The 17854-nt window shown below is 35.5% G+C and overlaps 1 protein-coding gene across 2 annotated transcripts in view; it reads right to left on the reverse strand.

Annotated features, from left to right (window-relative positions):
* The window catches only part of OSTN (osteocrin), a 95915-nt gene that overhangs the window by 3354 nt on the left and 74707 nt on the right, over positions 1-17854 (reverse strand). For both annotated transcript variants that reach the window (XM_049628407.1, XM_049628409.1), the window contains one exon: positions 1184-1280. In XM_049628407.1, the coding sequence (XP_049484364.1) occupies positions 1196-1280 (85 nt within the window). In that variant the 3' untranslated portion in view covers positions 1184-1195. The remainder of the gene's footprint in view (positions 1-1183; positions 1281-17854) is intronic.

The raw sequence follows: 17854 nt of genomic DNA on the forward strand, positions 1-17854 counted from the left end.
AATATGTATGGCTAAATATACTTAGTAAAATATAAGCTTAGAATTTAAATTTTCTGGATTTGAATTCTACTTACATCGCTTACTAGCTATACGGCACTGTGAATTAATTAATATATCTAAGCTTTTTACTTATTTGTATAATAAAATAATAATAATAATTATTATTATTATTGACTACTACATGTCAGACACTATTCTAAATGTATATTGTATATCAGATTTAGTCCTCTGCACTATGTAATGTGATAGAACTTATTATTATCCTCATTTTACAGAGGGGGATTTCAGAATTTCAACAAGATCCCACAGCTAACAGATAGATGAATTAGGATTTGACTACAAAACTGACCTCTCGAGCTGGCAGTTTTACCCCTTATATTGTACTGTTTATCAAGGCACTGGAGAGAGTAATAGGACCTACTTTATGGAACATGATGATTAAATGAAGCTATGTGTGGACAGCACTAAGTATAGGGTCTAGTGCAGAGTAAATTTTCAGAACTATAATCTAAGATGTTATCACTTGCATGTACTATGTGTCCAATACATTCTAGACTACTATATGCATCTGATTTAACATTCACAATACCACACTATGTATCACAATACAATCACCGTGTTATTATCTAAGTGTACAAGACATAGAGAAATAAGGTATTTTCATGGAAACAAGATAATGAATGAGTGACAGAACCAGGATTTTGATTAGGTGTTCTGACTCCGTGCCTATACTCTTTCTGCTACATCATTCGCTCTCCTATGTTCCATGTTATCATAATCCTGGGAATGTAGTTATCGGCAACAAAATGGTGTGTGTCACTGAAATGTGTCTTCTTCATAATAGAGGGATTAGCACACAGTTATGTACACGTGAAGGTGATTTATTACATCAATTAGAATTTTAACCATTGTTCACATATTAATACTCAATAGTTATATAAGAATCTGGGAGAATAACTGAATCTTTTTTATGGTGAAATATATCTCGGACATTCTTTTGCTTCTTTAATGTCATTTAAGTTATTTAGCATCAATATATTATTGAGTACAGAAATGTTGAAAAAGTTATTTTATAACCTAGGAAATCAAAAGGGCAATTTATAAATCAACTGAATCAGTTAGCCCATGGCAAAACATTAATCAGAAGCCTGCATATATTGTTACTTTGTCAAATGGTACTCACAGTTGGAATCAATTAGCCCCTGGAATTTGAGAGACGGTTTCCACCAATCCGATCCACAGGGATACCAAATCGCCTTTTTGGATGATCTACTACTTTCCTGTAATAAACCACGTAGAACATTTCTAAGCTGAAGTCCAAGTTATTAATTAATGACTTTTGCTCCTTTATTTCTTGCAGATCTGGGCACTGTCTTTGGGAGTGGGCATACATATAATAGTTACCTTTCATGAGTGCCCACTATATGCCAGACACTATCTCTTATCCTTTCAACATCTGTTAAAGTGGGTATAACTACCTCCATGTCACATCTGAGGAATCAGAAGCTTAGAGAAATTAAATGACTTATCCAAACCAAACAGTGCAGTTGAGAGTTGGGTCTTATTAGCATATCAATTTGCTAGGTGTTTAGCTTGGGTAAGTCCCTTCCTCTCTTCAAATCTTGGAGTATTCATTTGATAATAGAAGAAGATTGAAGTCTTGTCAGTGGTTTTCCCCAATCTCTGCCTCAAAATGGCTCTTCAAGGGAAAAATGGTAGTGGGAGAGGAAAAAGCGCTGATGCCAACATTGAATGTGAAGTGCATCTCTGTTGTCTTCCCTCAGATTTTACCCAGAGACACTTGGTACACAATGGTCTATGTCTGTTACATAGTCTCTGTGCCAAATACTCTTTGAAAAAAAAAAAAAGCTTCATTATTACAATAAAGTTTAGGGGCACCTGGGTGGCTCAGTTGCTTAAGTGTCCGACTTCAGCCTAGGGCATGATCTTGCCGTTCCCAAGTTTGAGCCCTGTATCGGGCTCTGTGCTGACAGCTCAGAGCCTGGAGCCTGTTTCAGATTCTGTGTCTCCCTCTCCCTCTCTCTGTCCCTTCCCCACTCACACTCTGTCTCTCCAAAAATACATATTAATATAAATAAATAAATAGATAAAAAATTTAAAATAAAGTTTAAAAATCCTACAAGAGAGCTTCTAGCTTGTACGTTCTATCAATTCTCTCTTTAGAAAGAAGAAACATCTTAATTTGATTTGTTATTGCCATGCTTTAGTTCTATCAAATCAAAATCCTAATGGGGAGGTCTCAGAATGCTCAGTACATGACTTTCACTGGCCATGGAGCTGTGAGAAGTTTTCCTAATGAAGATAGAGACAACTTAACCAATTTTCAACAGCTTAAAGAGTTAAAAAGATTTGTTTAGAACATTTTGAACAGCTTCTATTCTAATTATTTGCATTATATTGTCAGTATATACTACACAATTTAAACACCAAAAATTAATGAAAATTTCAATATCTATTATTTTTTCCTATTATCATTGATCATGTAACTACTATATATAAGGTTATTTTTGTGGCTGTCTTGGGATTGATAAATCAGACACAGCCTTTGCTTTCGAAAACCTATAACTAAGTACTCACAGATGGGTAATGATTTAATAAAAATAAGCAGAAGAAAAATCTCTCATTTTTATTGATGCCAAATTTTTACCTTATCAGCATTCCTCATATCACTATTAAGTAAATAATTTATTTAAAAACTCTGAAAAGTATAGAGAATAATGGAAACACAGGGGATTTTTATTGCTGTGTCTTACATATAAAACATTGTATAAACACTGCTTGATTGTAATTAAAACAATAAATTTGGTGGTAATTAATATTTACCTAATGCTTTGTAGAAGCCAGGTACTATGCTTTGTACTGTGTAGACAAAGATGATAAAAATGGACATTGAACCTGATATGGCCCTATTCTCAAATGATATTGTAAGAATGAGGCCATGTTATGGGTTTTTTTTGTTTTGTTTTTACCTAATTCAGCCTTCTTTTCTGTTGATTAACATTCATCTTCATTTCCAAGTTGGCCCTTAGTTTTGCTAGTCAATGCAGGTAGCATTGTTTGTATGATCTTTATAAGGCTGTCTGCTAAACAACAGTTTGCTCAGTGGGGAGAAAGCTGAAAAAAACATATTTAGTGCTTATCCTTAACCTAGACATACCTCTGCCTCTATTCTTCAGATTTCTAAAAAAAATACCTTCTTAAGGGACTCCTGGGTGGCTCAGTTGGTTTAGTGTTCGACTTCAGATCACGTTATGATCTCACAGTTCGTGAGTTCCAACCCCACGTCAGGATCTGTGCTGGCAGCTCAGAGCCTGGAGCCTGCTTCAGATTCTGTGTCTCCCTCCCTCTGCCTCCTCCCCACTCATTCTCTCTCTCAAAAATAATAAACATTAAAAAATATTTTTAAACATACCTTCTTAAGAGGTGTCTATCATTTGTACTTCTGGATTTCTTGACACTACATTGGCTACGTATTTTTTGACTTGATAATCAATGAGGAAACATGTTATCTGTCAAATTAGCATAAAATTAATGATAAAGCATCATAGGGAAATTATGTATATCAGTTGTACTTTAGGTATTCTGATGTGATTATAAATAATTACTGTTGAAAAAAGAAAATGTCTCTTTTCTATTTTGTTTTATTCATATAAGTAAATTTATAGACTTTTATTTTAAGCAATTATTTTCCTTGTGGTAGTAAGAACAAGGCCTCCTCAAAGATGTTCACACCATAACCCACAGAATCTATGTCCCTTACATAGCAACAGAGACTTTGCAGATATGATTAATAAGGACCTTGAGATGAGAGAATTATTCTGGATTTTCTGGGTAGGCCCAATGTGGTCTAGCCTCCTTAAAAGTGGAAGATGATTGAAGAAGAGTGGGTCAGAGGGCTGCAAACTGAGAAGGACTTAACCCACCACTCCTGGCATTGATGATGAAGGAAAGGATCAAGAATCGAGGAATGCTGTGACCTTTAGAAGTTCTCAGAAGAAAATGAGAACCTCAGTCCTACAACCAAAATGAACTGAATTCTGCCAACAACCTGAATAAGCAGGAAATGAATTCTCCACTATCGTCTCCAAGGAGTGTGGACTGCTGACCTCTTGACTTCTGTATCCAGCTGGCAGATTGGGCAAAAGAGAGCACAGAGCAGCTATCAGGGAGAGATTGAGAGGCTACACAGTGGCTAGCAATCAATCATATGGCTACACTTAACTGAAAAGGAGACAGAGAAAAGTGGTATAGAATGACATATGGGGACTGTTGTATAGGACTTCTGACCTATAGAATTATAAGATAATAAATTTGTGTTGTTTTAAGTCCAGAAGTTTAAGGTAAGTCATTACCATAGCAATAAAATAGGAATATGTTTGTCTGATTTAGAGTTATGTCTAAGGGCAATTTGTTTATATATATATAAAACAATTAGACTGATGCAATTTTTACTCTTTGAACCCTTCAGTTCTTTTACTGACTACCCCACCATAACTCCAGGAAAAGGGTAAGAGAGAAGCCATCTCAGGGTCAAGGAGAGTGGTCAGAAGTCCCAGACAAATAAGAAGAGGAAGTGAGAAACCAACCCCTTCCAGGTGTTTAAAGGACTGGTTGAGAAGGGGAAGGAAATGACAGCTGGGAAAAAGAGTAGTGCCACACATGTGAACTGACCTCCCAGAGCACCTGTGGGATGGATGGTGGCAGGAAAAGTAACACTTCTGCTTTTTAATTTTTTAATTTATTTTTAAAAATTTATTTATTTTGAAAGAGAGAGAGAGAGAGAGTCACACATGAGCAGGGAGAGGAGTCCATTGTGGGGCTCTATCTTAAGAAGAGTGAGATCATGACCTGAGTGGAAATCAAGGTCTGGAAGCTTAACTGACTGAGCCACCCAGGCACCCCTGCTTCTGCTTTTTTAAAAGAAAACATGACAATCTATGCATCATTATAAATTAGAACAGAACATTTATTGGTTCATAGTACCAATGCATTTTTTTTTCAAAAATAAAGGTCCAATAAATGTAAAGAGGATTTTTTTTCTTTCTTTACCACAGTTGATCTTTTTCTGCTCAAGCAAATAGGAGGCAGCTGTAGAATGGTGGAAAGCAAAATATTTTTTTTCCTTCCTTCTTTCCTCATTCCCTATGCTTTCCTTCCATCCTTTTCTCAAGATTTGATTAGCAACCAGGACATGAAAGACTCAGATTCTATTTGATTCTTCTACTTATTGATGGTGTGAGCATTTGTAAGACTGTTGTCATTCTGAGCTTGTCTTTCCTTTTTGATAAAATTTAGATACTTCTTGCTCTGTCTATCTTCCCAGCCTGGTTATTTATTTAACATACTTATTTGTTAAATAATATTTTATTGATTTATGCACAACCATATGTATTTGTTCTCTGCACTGGGGATAGAGTGGTGAATATGACATGCATTAGCTGTTAAAGCTCACATTTTACTTGAAAAAAGCTAATGAGGTAACACACCTGAAATCATTTTACACATTTTAAGTGATTCTACTATTCTTTCCCATAAGTCCTGCCCACTGGTTTTCAAACAATTTGTAGTTTACCATTTCTACAAATAAAAGCTTTATAAAAGAGATCAATGCCTAGAATGTTAGGTGAAGAACACTCTCAGTAAAGAAGTGCCCCTTCTCCATATATGGTGGCCCCTGAAAGAGCTTCCAGAACCACGTAAGGCTGCTTAGAGCAGAGTTTGAAAACCCCTGGCCAAGAGTATAAGAATGTTTTTGTTCTAGCCATAGATCTGTATTACTTTGATTCATTTTCTAAAATTTGGGATATGTTTCAAATGCTCACATGTACCTTGAAATCAAATAAGAAAAATAAATAAAAGAAATATATATGAAAAACCATGCAGTAGTTACAGTTTTTAGCAATAATACAAATGAAAACAATTATTCCCATAAAGCAGATAAACCAACAACATGATCATAGCTCAGTAAGTTAAGTAATTTCTACACAGTCTCCATCCATTTAGAAGTAAAATGGCAAGCTAGTATTTATCTTAACATTTTTGCTGATAGGAAAAATATGTCCAAGTACTACACTTTATGACACATACACTTACAGGAACAGTGTGTAAAACACAAATAGTAAGATAGTGAAATAAGTGTTCTTAAGACCAAAGGGGAAACTGTACTTTCTGACTACCTAGTCCCTCTTGTGACAAAATAATGGTATGACATGGTTTATCTAATCTACCTTTTTCCATTCTAAAAGATTCTGAAATAGTTTAAGGATACAAAATACCTACCAAACTAATACAAAGAGAATGGATTGGTCATTTTAAATACAACCTAAACTTCACATTGAAATATACTTCCTGTATAAAATAGGATTTTTTAAACATTTACATTCTTTGATAATTCACTTTCTGAAAAATTTTTTACACTCTAAAACAGCAGTTAGAAAACTTGTATTTAAACTTTTTATTGCGAATCACTTCACACATACAAAATAGTCTATAAATTTATCTATGTTCAGTTTAAAGAAAAATAAAATGAACATTCTTGTTGGCACCAAATTAAGAAACAATATAACCGGCCCTTGAATTCCCCAGTGTTCCTGCTTCCACACTGAATATCTTTCATGGTTCAGTCCCAGAGGTAATCTATAGACTGAATTTTGGTCTAATAATTCTCTTGCTTTTCCTTATAATCTGTATGTATTATTCAAAACTCTCTTGTTTAGTGAGGATGGTTCTAAAATTTTATTTAAAGAAATAACATATGAATTCTTCTTCTTTCAGCAAATATTTTGTGTTTTAATATTTGTCCATGTTGATACATGCAGTTTATTTTCACTATTGTATAATATTTTATTATACTAATTAATATATAAAACAGTTTATTTAGATATTCTATCATAGACAGAAAATTGAGTTATGTTCTTTTTTGTCATTATGTACTAGTCAGCTGAAAATTTTCTTATAGATGACTTTAATGTACACTTAAAGATTTCTCTAAGTATATTTTTAGAAGCTGTGCCTGTACTTAATTATATTACATAGTACCAGACTGTTCCAAAGTTGTTATAGCAATTTACATACCTAAGAGCCATGTATGACAGTTCCTATTGTTTCAAATCTAGGCCAACCCTTGCATTGTCAGACTTTCAGTTTTGCCATTCTGATGTATTTGTAATTATATCTCATTGTGGTTTTAATTTGCTTCCTTTGAATAAGTTTCTTGCCTTTTCATTTGTTTATTGGCTATTTGGATTTCTTCTCTTGGAAGTGTCTGTTCAAGTCTGTTGCCTGTTTCCTATTGGTTAGTTTTTCTTTTAAATACTGATTTGTAGGAGGGTTACAACTACTCAGAATATTAGATTTTGTCAGATGCAAATATCCTTTCTCAATTGTGGTTAGTCTTTATTGTGTCTTTTATGAAAATCTTTAATGTTGTTTTTAAATTTATCAAGATTTTTACTTTTTATTAATGACTCCACTCTAATGTTATGAAGGTATTCTCCTATTTCGTCCTACAATCTTTTTGTAGTTCTTTCACATTTATGTTTTTAATGTTTTTGAAATTATTTTTTATTTATGGAAGGAAACAAAGGTCATTTTTTTTTTTTATTCATGACCAATTATTTATAAGTGTTAGATTCAGCTTAAGTTTCATGGAAATTTCTTTTGCAGTTTTACCTAGAATTTTATTGCATCCAAGGTATAAATAAGTTTGGAGAGAATTAAAATTTTTATGATATTGAATCTTACTATCTAAAATCTTTTACTAAGGTTATCTTTCATGCCTTCTCAATAATTTTTTAATTTTCTCTATAAAGACGTTTCATAGTTTATTGGAATTGTTGTTGTGACACCATATAAAAATATGTGCTATAGGTTTTTCAACAGGTGTCCCTTACTTGGTTAAAAAGTTTCCTTCTATTTCTATTATCAGTTTACCAGTGATTTTGATCATGAATAGATGTTTACTTTCATTAAGCGTTTTCATGCATCTATTGGGTGATGTGGCTTTCCCTCTTCAATCTGTTAACTATTGTTTGTTTGTTTGTTTTGAGAGAGAGAGAGAGAGAGAGAAAGAGAAAGAGAATGAATCTTAAGCAGGCTCCATGTTCAGTGTGGAACCCAACATGGGGCTTGATCCCATGGCTCCAGGATCATGACCTGAGCTGAAATCAAGAGGCAGTCACTGAACTAACTGAGCCACCAAGGCACCCCTATTAACTGTGTTAATTGTCTTTCCAAAGCAAATCAATCTTACATTGTATTTTTATGATGAACCCAACATGACAATGCTGTATTGTCTTTTTAATACATTACTGGGATTGTTTTGCTGAATTTTTTGGTAGAAATTTGTATCTACAGTCATTAATGAGGTTGTACTATAATTTTTTCTTGTTCTCTCCATATCTGTATTGGTGATCAGATAATGCTATTCTCATGAAATTGGTGATCAGATAAGGCTATTCTCATAGCAACAGGTTTGCACCTTCATTTTTGGTTATCCTATTGTTATTTAATTACATCATGGTAGGAAAGTGTGTTCCATTTGATAACCAAGGCTTTAAAATTTTAAGGCTTATTTTGTGAACTGGAACTTCATTGACTTTAATAGTTGTTTCATGTGAACTTAAACATTTCCCCCCAATTGTTGACAGCATTTACTGATCCTGCTTATGATTTTGAGTCTCAAGAAAAGAAACAAGAATCAGAGTGTGGAGAATGATCCCTAAAAACAACAGTCTGATTTGCTGATATATCTTTTTATTTATTTTTTTATTTTTTATATGTTTATTTGTGAGAGAGTGAGAAAGAGAGAGAGAGGCAGAGACAGAATGTGAGAGGGGAAGGGGCAGAAAGAAAGAGAGACTGGGAGAGAGGGAGAGAGAGGGAGAGGGAGGCAAAGAAGCTGAAGCAGGCTCCAGGATGTGAGTTGTCACCACAGAGCCCAACGCAGAGCTCAAACTCACTAACTGCGAGATCATGACTTGACCTGAAGTTGGATGCTTAACTGACTGAGCCACCCAGGTGCCCCTGATTAACTGGTACATCTTAAAAGCAAAACAAAATGCTAGGCCCTATAAAGAAGTACATGCCACTCCAGCAACTTTGAGTAATATGCAAAAAGGAAGGATATAGTAGTGGCTAACAGGGGATGTTCTTTTAAATAGTTCAGTAATTTAGATTAGTAAAACATAGAATGAAATTACTACATTATAAAGTTCAGGTGAATATAGTAGCCAAGCTCCAACATGAACCCCAATAATACTACCATAATGTCATCTCCTTCCATACTGAGAAGGGTTGACTTCTGTAACCAACAGCATATTGTGATTAATGTGTGACATCCAAAGCTACATCATAAAAATATTATAGCTTCTGCCCTGCTTTGTTGGCTCTCACACTAGGGAAGTCATCTGCCATTTCCTAAGGACACTCAGCCCTATAGAAAGGTTTATGTGGCAATGAACTAAAGCCTCCTGCCAACCACCAGTGAGGAACTAAGACTTCCTGCCACCAGCCATCTTGAGTGGGTCCTTTTGGAAATGGATAATCCAGCCGTGGTATAGCCTCCAGATGACTGCAGCCCTGGCCAACTTCTTCACTGTAACCTTTGGAGAGACCTTGAACCAGATGCATTCAGGCAAATTTTTCTATATTTCTGATGCACAGAAACTATGCAAGAACATAAATGTTTATGAATGTCTTAAGCTGCTATGTTTTGGGCAACTTGTCTGTATAGCAACAGAAATCTTACAGTGAGATTTAAAGTGCTCTGACATTCTACAAGAGATCACATCCAATTTAGGGGTTCCAGGACAATTTACAGAGCATGTGGAAACAGTAAACAAACGGTGGCCCCTGAATTCTGCAATCTTGGCTATCACAATTTAAAATTAAGGTATAGGATTAATAAATTACTATAGGAGGGGGTGCCTGGCTGACTCAGTCAGAAAAGCATGCCACTCTTGATCTCAAGGTCATGAGTCTGAGCCCTACATTGGGGTTAGAAATTACATATGTACATACATAAATAGAAATGATTATAGGGGGACATATACAACTATACAAACTTGGAAGGCCTGATGTGGGAGGACAGACTGAAATGAAGGACTCGGCAAAGCCTTGTAAAGAATGAAAAGGGAAATCATCAACGTCCACAGGGTCATGTTTAAAACAGGCAATTGGTCTTTTAAATTCAGATTCCAGAATATTAGGATGAAGGACCACAACCAGTGAATGATGATGTAGCTTTTAGGGGCTAATACATAACATCCAGAGTCCACATTCAGAAATAATAGAGAAAAAAGATATGATCAATGCATGGATTTCAAAATGTCATTTGTACCAGTGATCAAGCTGAATATAGGATGTGCCTTTATACCTGCTTGTGAAAGGGCTTCTTTATATTTATTTCCTCCTTGGATCCGACACATTTATATAACTAGTCATGGTTATCTAGTTAAAACAGGAAGAAAGGGGATTAACTGAACATTCTCAACTCCTCCTCAAAAATTGGCCTATTAGGTAAATGGCTACTTTCTCTTCTGGAAGCTGTGGATCAATGGGGGGCGGGGGACAAGAAGCCAGTGTTTCCTTAACTAGAGTCCTCTACATGGAAATCTGAGGCTTAAGAAATGGGATATGTTTAGGAGGATGGAAGAAGGTGCTACTTTGCTTAGCAGAAAGTTGATGTATGACTTTTGGAATTCTATTTCAAAGTGGTAACTCAATTTTAAATGGATTCCGTTAAATTTATGATGATGGCGCTGACTACACATAATGTCACCTTCGAAGTATTATCCCAGGGAATGGGTGTATGAAGCGGTGTTCGGAAACACACCATGAGCACTGGAATAAATAAGACTGAAGTCACTGTAAAGTAACACAGGCATGCTTGATTTGGAAACTGCTGTAAAGTACTAGGCCAAGGCAGAGAGGACCTTCATTTGCTTGGCTAACGAACCTCTCTGAGGGTCTAATGAAGCTTTTGGAACTTCAACCCAGCAAATAGGTTTACACAAAAATGTGTTCTAGGATTCTCTTTCTTGAGGGGAGTGGGTGATATACATATCAAAATCTATACATAGAATCAATTATTGGCACTTTGGAGAAAATATTTTAAATATATGAGTTAGACTAGGGAGCAAAGGCCAAAGGGACTATCTCAATCTGTGGTGTTGAGCTGCAGTGATATAACAGTTATGAGGAAAATGGCCCCAGATCATTTTGATAAGAGCATTTCCTATTGTATAGCCAGGCTTTTCAATTAGGAGGAAGGAAGCATGCAAATAGGGCACCATACTCTGCATCATTTTCCTGTGTTTCTCACTCTGAAATGGAGCCCATCTTGAATTACCTTCTTTGGGCATCACCAAATAAGAGCTGGAAAGAAATAGCAAAAATTATGAGATCTAGGTTGGCCTAGGTCTGTAGTACTGTTTTGCAATTAATTAGGAAGGAAAATGAAGTGTTGGGATTTTTATCTTTAATCTTTGGGACTATCATCAAGAAGGGCAACCGTATCTGACAAAATGAAACCACAGTTGCTATTCTCAACCATAGTCTGATTTTATGTCTGGCTCAGGATAGAAACTCATATATCATTGGCAAAATTTTTCTAAAACTATTTATTTAATGTGTACATTGTAAGTGAACTTTGCTGTTCTGGGCCTTGTAAATGTGCCTTTTTCATGCAGAAATTCAATTTCTTCATCAGAAGCTGCTTCTTACCTAGAAATTCATTAGACTTGGTGTTAAACAATCTAGTGTTCCAGCTGGTAATCTCAGGAAAATCATTTTGTCTCCCTGAAAATATGCAAAGAAAATGGGGATAATAATATCTTCTTAGGGTATTATAGGGGTTGGAAAAAAACCCAACATATACCAGAATGTTAAATTTTTTTTTCTATCTCAGTTTCAGAAGTGACCTCAAAAAGCTGAGGGAAAAACAGAAGTAGGTGGCAAGTATTTCCTCTTGCATTCCAAAGTGAAATGCTAGACTCATGCAGTATTTGTAAAGGGGTTTCCTACAAACTGATTTTCCCAACTTGAATCCAATAAAAGGACTGAGATAGAACAGGTGAGGAAGGAGAATTTCTGTGGAGTGAGTTATTGGAGAACAGTGTTTTTTTACCTCCTCTTATAGAGGGAAGGCTTCAAGAAAGCAACTTAGCTTGACATAAGCCCGTGGAAGAGGGCAGGCCTGAGAGAACGATGTCAATGAAATCTAAAGAGCAAGAATCTGTGACAGTTTGCTCTAGGCAGAAATGAAGAGATGTTTCTATAAGGACAGCTTCAGTTTCAGTGACCGGAATCAAGGGCATGGGTTTTCTGTGGTGGAGACGCAGAGAAAGTAGTGGGTAGAGTTGGCCAAGGTTAATTATAAGAGGCATCTTCCCTGAGGGGCTTGCTGCCAGAGGTGATCTGTCAGGCGACCTCAGTAGGAGGCTGGTGGTGGTGTTAAATGAAGAGGCTGAAAAAGGACGATGAGGATGAGGGGCAAACTGACCTGCCTGGGGAGAGACATTGCAGGAAGCAAGGGTGTCTATATCAATGTTCCCAGAGGGAGTCAAGTGATGACCTAACAAAAATCAACTTTGAGCATTTACCGAGGCCAGAGAGTAATAAAGCCAGGTCATGATAGTATCAGTCACATCAGATTTTTCTTTATCTCTCTGCATTGCCATCCCTAAGACTGGGGAGGCAGAAGGCAGTCCACTGTAGTAGGGGAAGGGGTGAGGATAAACTGATGACGAGCAACCCCCTTCCCACTGCAGCTTTACAGCATGAATGGGGCCTAAGCTGGGGACAGGAGAAACTTCAATCATATTTATAATTCAGGCTAAGACATAAGAATAGTTATTTAAATGACTGAAATATGGTTGTTTTTCTAATAAAAGTAACCAGGGGGGTTTTTATTATTTCATTGGGACCAGTAGAGTTGTAGCACTGCCTTTGTTTTTATCCAAGTGGTACGAAACAACTCCTACTGAATGGGTGGTGGGTGCATGTGGGTGGGAATTAAAGTGTTTTTTCTGAGTTTGTCCCATGGAGTCCTTCTCTTTGAATTAAGTGGTTATAATAGCAGTGTACTGGAGCAAAGTTTATTGACCTGGATCTGTACAGTGTGTATAATTATGCTGGGTATCTTCTGTCTGTTTGCCAGAGTCAATCTCTGCCTTGTCTCGTTTGACATCCAGTCTGGGAGGTTAACCTCTTTGGATCACATAAAAATTCCTTTGCTCTCTGGGTTTGGTTTGGGGTAGGCAATGGGTAGTGTTGTAAAGAGACTGAAAGTGAGGTCAGGATAATTTCCCCTGCCTTGCAAGTTCACTTCCCTCTGACTGAAGGTCACTGATTCTTTCAACTCTTCTTGTATGGTCTTCAGACCAGTGTATAAATCCATTATGATTCCCCTATACTCAGTCTTTTGTAAAAAGTCTTGTGAGCAAACCCTTCTTCAATTTTCCTACTTTACATATGCTGCCTGTTTCCTCCAGAAACCCTGACTGACCCAATAACATTATTTGCTTTGCTGACCTCAAAATATTAATGAGAGAATTCAAGCAATAACAGTTGTAAAAATGTTTATAATAAGTAAATGCAGAGTATTAGTATTGTTTTTTTTTTTTCCTACAAGGTATTCTCAGCATTGTGTGAAGGAGTGAGGAATTTAGAGAAATTCCAGGCCAATTTTAGTATATCTTCTATTAAAGGGTCAGACAGTAGATGCTATTTTGCCAGGGATATAATCATAGCTGCTTTGTTTTACTTGCATAAATGAGAAAACCATTCATTAACTTCAGGCTTTAAACAAATGAACTGAATTAGGAAAATACTTTGGTCTTCAAAGCATAATTAACTTTGCCCTGAGAATTAAAGTAATTTGCACATCCATCTGAAAATGAAGCTGGTGTCAAGTTGAGGTGGAAAAAAAGTTAAGCATCATACAAAATAGAACCAATAGTTTCTTTGCTTCATTTTAATATGATCTGACATAGACATTGTTCTGTTTGACTTTTCCTGATTGTTTTTGTTTCCCCCCAATCATTCATTTATCCTTCCATTTCCATCTCTTATGAAGTTTTTCATAAGCAGAATTTAAAACTTTTCTTTTATAAATATTTTACAATAATTGAGAATAAATACATGTCATATGCCTGAAAGTCAGTTTTTAAATATGGAGTCATACACCAATATAATTCAGGGATCCATAGATGTTGGAAAATGTTACATCTTCAGTTTCGTTACCCTCTTGTTAAAATATGAATAAGAATGCAGGGAACAAATCACAATACCTAGACCTTTGTCACAAATAGAAATCACAGATACGTTCAGATCATACTTCAGCCATTGTAGAAACTTTGAAATTGCTTTTATGTTCAGCACTACTTGAAATGATTGTTGTTTTTTAGACTTGTCTCTAAAGCAACTTATTTTATATGTTAACAAATAAGCCTATATGTTGTTATATTACTAATTACTTTTACATTTTTCTGGTTATTCTGTTTCTTTTTTTTTTAACATTTTTTTTTTAATTTATTTTTGGGACAGAGAGAGACAGAGCATGAACGGGGGAGGGGCAGAGAGAGAGGGAGACACAGAATCGGAAACAGGCTCCAGGCTCCGAGCCATCAGCCCAGAGCCTGACGCGGGGCTCGAACTCACGGACCGCGAGATCGTGACCTGGCTGAAGTCGAACGCTTAACCGACTGCGCCACCCAGGCGCCCCTGGTTATTCTGTTTCTATGTATGGTAACCTTTGAACTCTTACAAATACTATCCACTTAAAAACAATATTCTGAGAAGGAGTCCATAGGTTTCACCAAACTACCAAAGTGGCCCACCATCCAAAAAAGTTTATGAATCTCTGGATTAAGTGATGAATGAAATCTTGGGGCTACCGTATGAAAATAGATCTCATACCTATGTCCTTCTCTGGGTGAACATGAGAAGGTAGAGAATGCATGCTTGAGAGGAAAGAATCTTGATAGCATACACATGAAAACCACAGGGGTTTATAAGCAACAAGAAAGTGTGTTAAAATAATATGCTAATTCACAATTTTGTGAAAGCTTCAAAAATAAATAAGGAAGCGGTTAAAGCTACTTGGATTAATGGACCAAAGCTATTGTATCAAACACAACAAAAGACCAGCAATTAACCTTATATGTGGCCTCCCAAGCAAAATTACTATAATTTTTATGGATTTTCTTTTTATAAAATAGTTGCAAAACTCTGAACTGTGTCTTTTTATACTACATATGTGAAAATATTCATTTTTCCCTGTAACTTTATTATACATATTTCAATGATAACAATGATTTTTGTAATGGATGATTGAAAAATTTATTTTATTTTACTTTTTAAATGCTTATTTATTTTCGAGAGTGAGAGCACGAGCAGAGGAGGGGCAAAAGAGGGGGAAACAATCATTTCAAGTAGTGCTGTGCTGACAGCAGAAAGCCCCACATGGGGCTTGAACTCATGAACCAAGCGTGAGATCATGACCTGAGCCAAAGTTAGACACTTAACTGACTGAACCACCCAGGCACCCCAGATGATTGAAAATTTTAATCTTTAATCTTCAGTTATCATTACACTTTGAAAAAATCTAAAATTATTTTTCTTTTAAAATTTAAGAAGGTGTAGATAAATATTTTATGCGTGAGCTATTACTTATTTCCCATTATTTTCCACCGTTCTAATATACAAGACAAATTTAATATTTACTTTGAGACTAAGAGCAGGAATTCCTACTAAAAAAATAAATCCTGAAAAAACCTCACAAGATGTGCCTTTTGAATTTCATTTGAAAGACTAAGACATCAACTATTGAAAAAAATTATAAAATGCATAAATAAATTACATCTATAGGAAAATTGTTAATGTGTATAGGTCATTCTAAATAATTTTTGTAAATTTTCTAATGTTTATTTTTGAGAGAGAGAAAGAGAGCATGAGCGGGGGTGGGGTAGAGAGAGAGGGAGACACAGAATCTGAAGCAGGCTCCAGGACCCAAGCTGTCAGTACAGAGCCCGATGTGGAACTTGAACTCGTGAACTAGGAGATCATGACTTGAGTGGAAGTCAGGCGGACACTTAACCGACTGAGCCACCCAGGCGCCCCCTAAATAAATTCTACATAAAACACTCCTGACATTGAAGGTCACCTTTGTTGCTATGCCATAGAGTAGAGAAAAGTCTTGTCTCCGATTTTAATTCCAGATATGAAACAAGGTAAAATGTCTAGATTAAGGGAGATTCTCAACTTTTCAAGTTCATGGGGAAACTCTCGTGCAAATGTATTAGTTCTACTTAACCCATTTCCAACATCTGGAAGTAGTTAGAAGTGAAGAGAAAGGTAGAAAAAAAGAAAATAGATAATTATGATTTTTGACCACATAAGATCATCAGTTGCTAAAATCCTTTCTGGCTTTCAGTGGATAAGACCTTCACAATCTAGCTTCAGAGATACCTTATAAGTTTATATGGGTTTTGCATTACATTTTGAACACAGCATCCCTGAGTAGCCCCAAATCTCTTTCCCAATTTCATTTCTTATCCTCTTCCTTATCTCTATCTGATATTGAGCCCACACCATGCTATTGAACCCTCCCAAGAACATGCTCTGAATGTTCAAGCCTGTAAACCATATCGTACATGAATCTCTCTTAACAGAATAATTGTTCTTAATCCAATTAATCTTTCAACAGCAGTACTAGTTATTTCAGTCAAAGTTTGTTATTATTGCTAAATATGAAAAATCTTTTTTTTTTAGCATTTCTGGATAATTCTTGAAAAACACCCACCGTCTCCTTAAATAGTGATTGTTTCTGTTCTATTTTGTCCCCCTACACTCCCATTAGGTTAATTTATAGGTTACAATTTCTCATTCTGTTATCTATCTCTTTTGACATTCTGAAGTCATTTCCTTAGTCTTCTCATATGATGAATTTATTTATTCTTTTGCCAGATATAATCTGCTATTTCTTGCACTGTGTAGTCTTTTTTCCTTCAATTTATCATGGGATATTTTAGACATTGGCCAAATAGAATAGTATAGTAAGTTCCCAAGTATCTCTCAGTCTAAATCAACAATCAGCAATTAGGCAAATCTCGTTTCATCTGTTCGGTTCTCATTCCTGTACTATTTTGAAGCAAATCCAAAATAAGTACTTTTTTTTATAGTGTAATATTGGTTTCAGGAATAGAATTTAGTGATTCTAAGATAAATACTTTCAATCAAATTTTTAAATGAGAATCTCTCTCACTTTTAATGTTACTGCAGTACCATTTTCATATTGAAAACTTTGCAATAATTACTTAAAATCATCAAGTAGTGCCTGCTCACATTCACAATTGTTTCTCACATAAATTATTTTTTAAACAAATCATTTATTTGAATCAGTACTCCCCCAAATTGAGACTGGTTAATAAATGTTTTATTCTGCTTTAATCTTTAGGATCCTCTTTCACCTCTGTCTCTTTTTTTTTTTCTTCAAAACCATGTAATTTATTTACCAGAGAAACTGGATTGTCTTGCAGTTTCCTATAATCTGACTTTTGCTGTTTTCATCCCTGTTGTGTGTCTGAAGTGATTCCTCTGTCTTTCATATTTCCTGAAAATCTACCTACTAGGAGGATCTAGAAGCAAAACTATTCTGTCTCTTCAGTGAATTTTTGCCAATTTAATACGCACAAGAAGAGTATACCAGTAAAGTTTTAATATGCCTTTTTCTTATGATAATGGGTGGCATCTTTTCATGTGATTTGCATCATTTACATCTGTTTTTTCATGAACTATTTTTACCTCATTCTTGAGCATTGTTCTTTTTCCT

This window comes from Panthera uncia, chromosome C2, assembly GCF_023721935.1.
Source record: "Panthera uncia isolate 11264 chromosome C2, Puncia_PCG_1.0, whole genome shotgun sequence".
Taxonomy (NCBI): domain Eukaryota; kingdom Metazoa; phylum Chordata; class Mammalia; order Carnivora; family Felidae; genus Panthera; species Panthera uncia.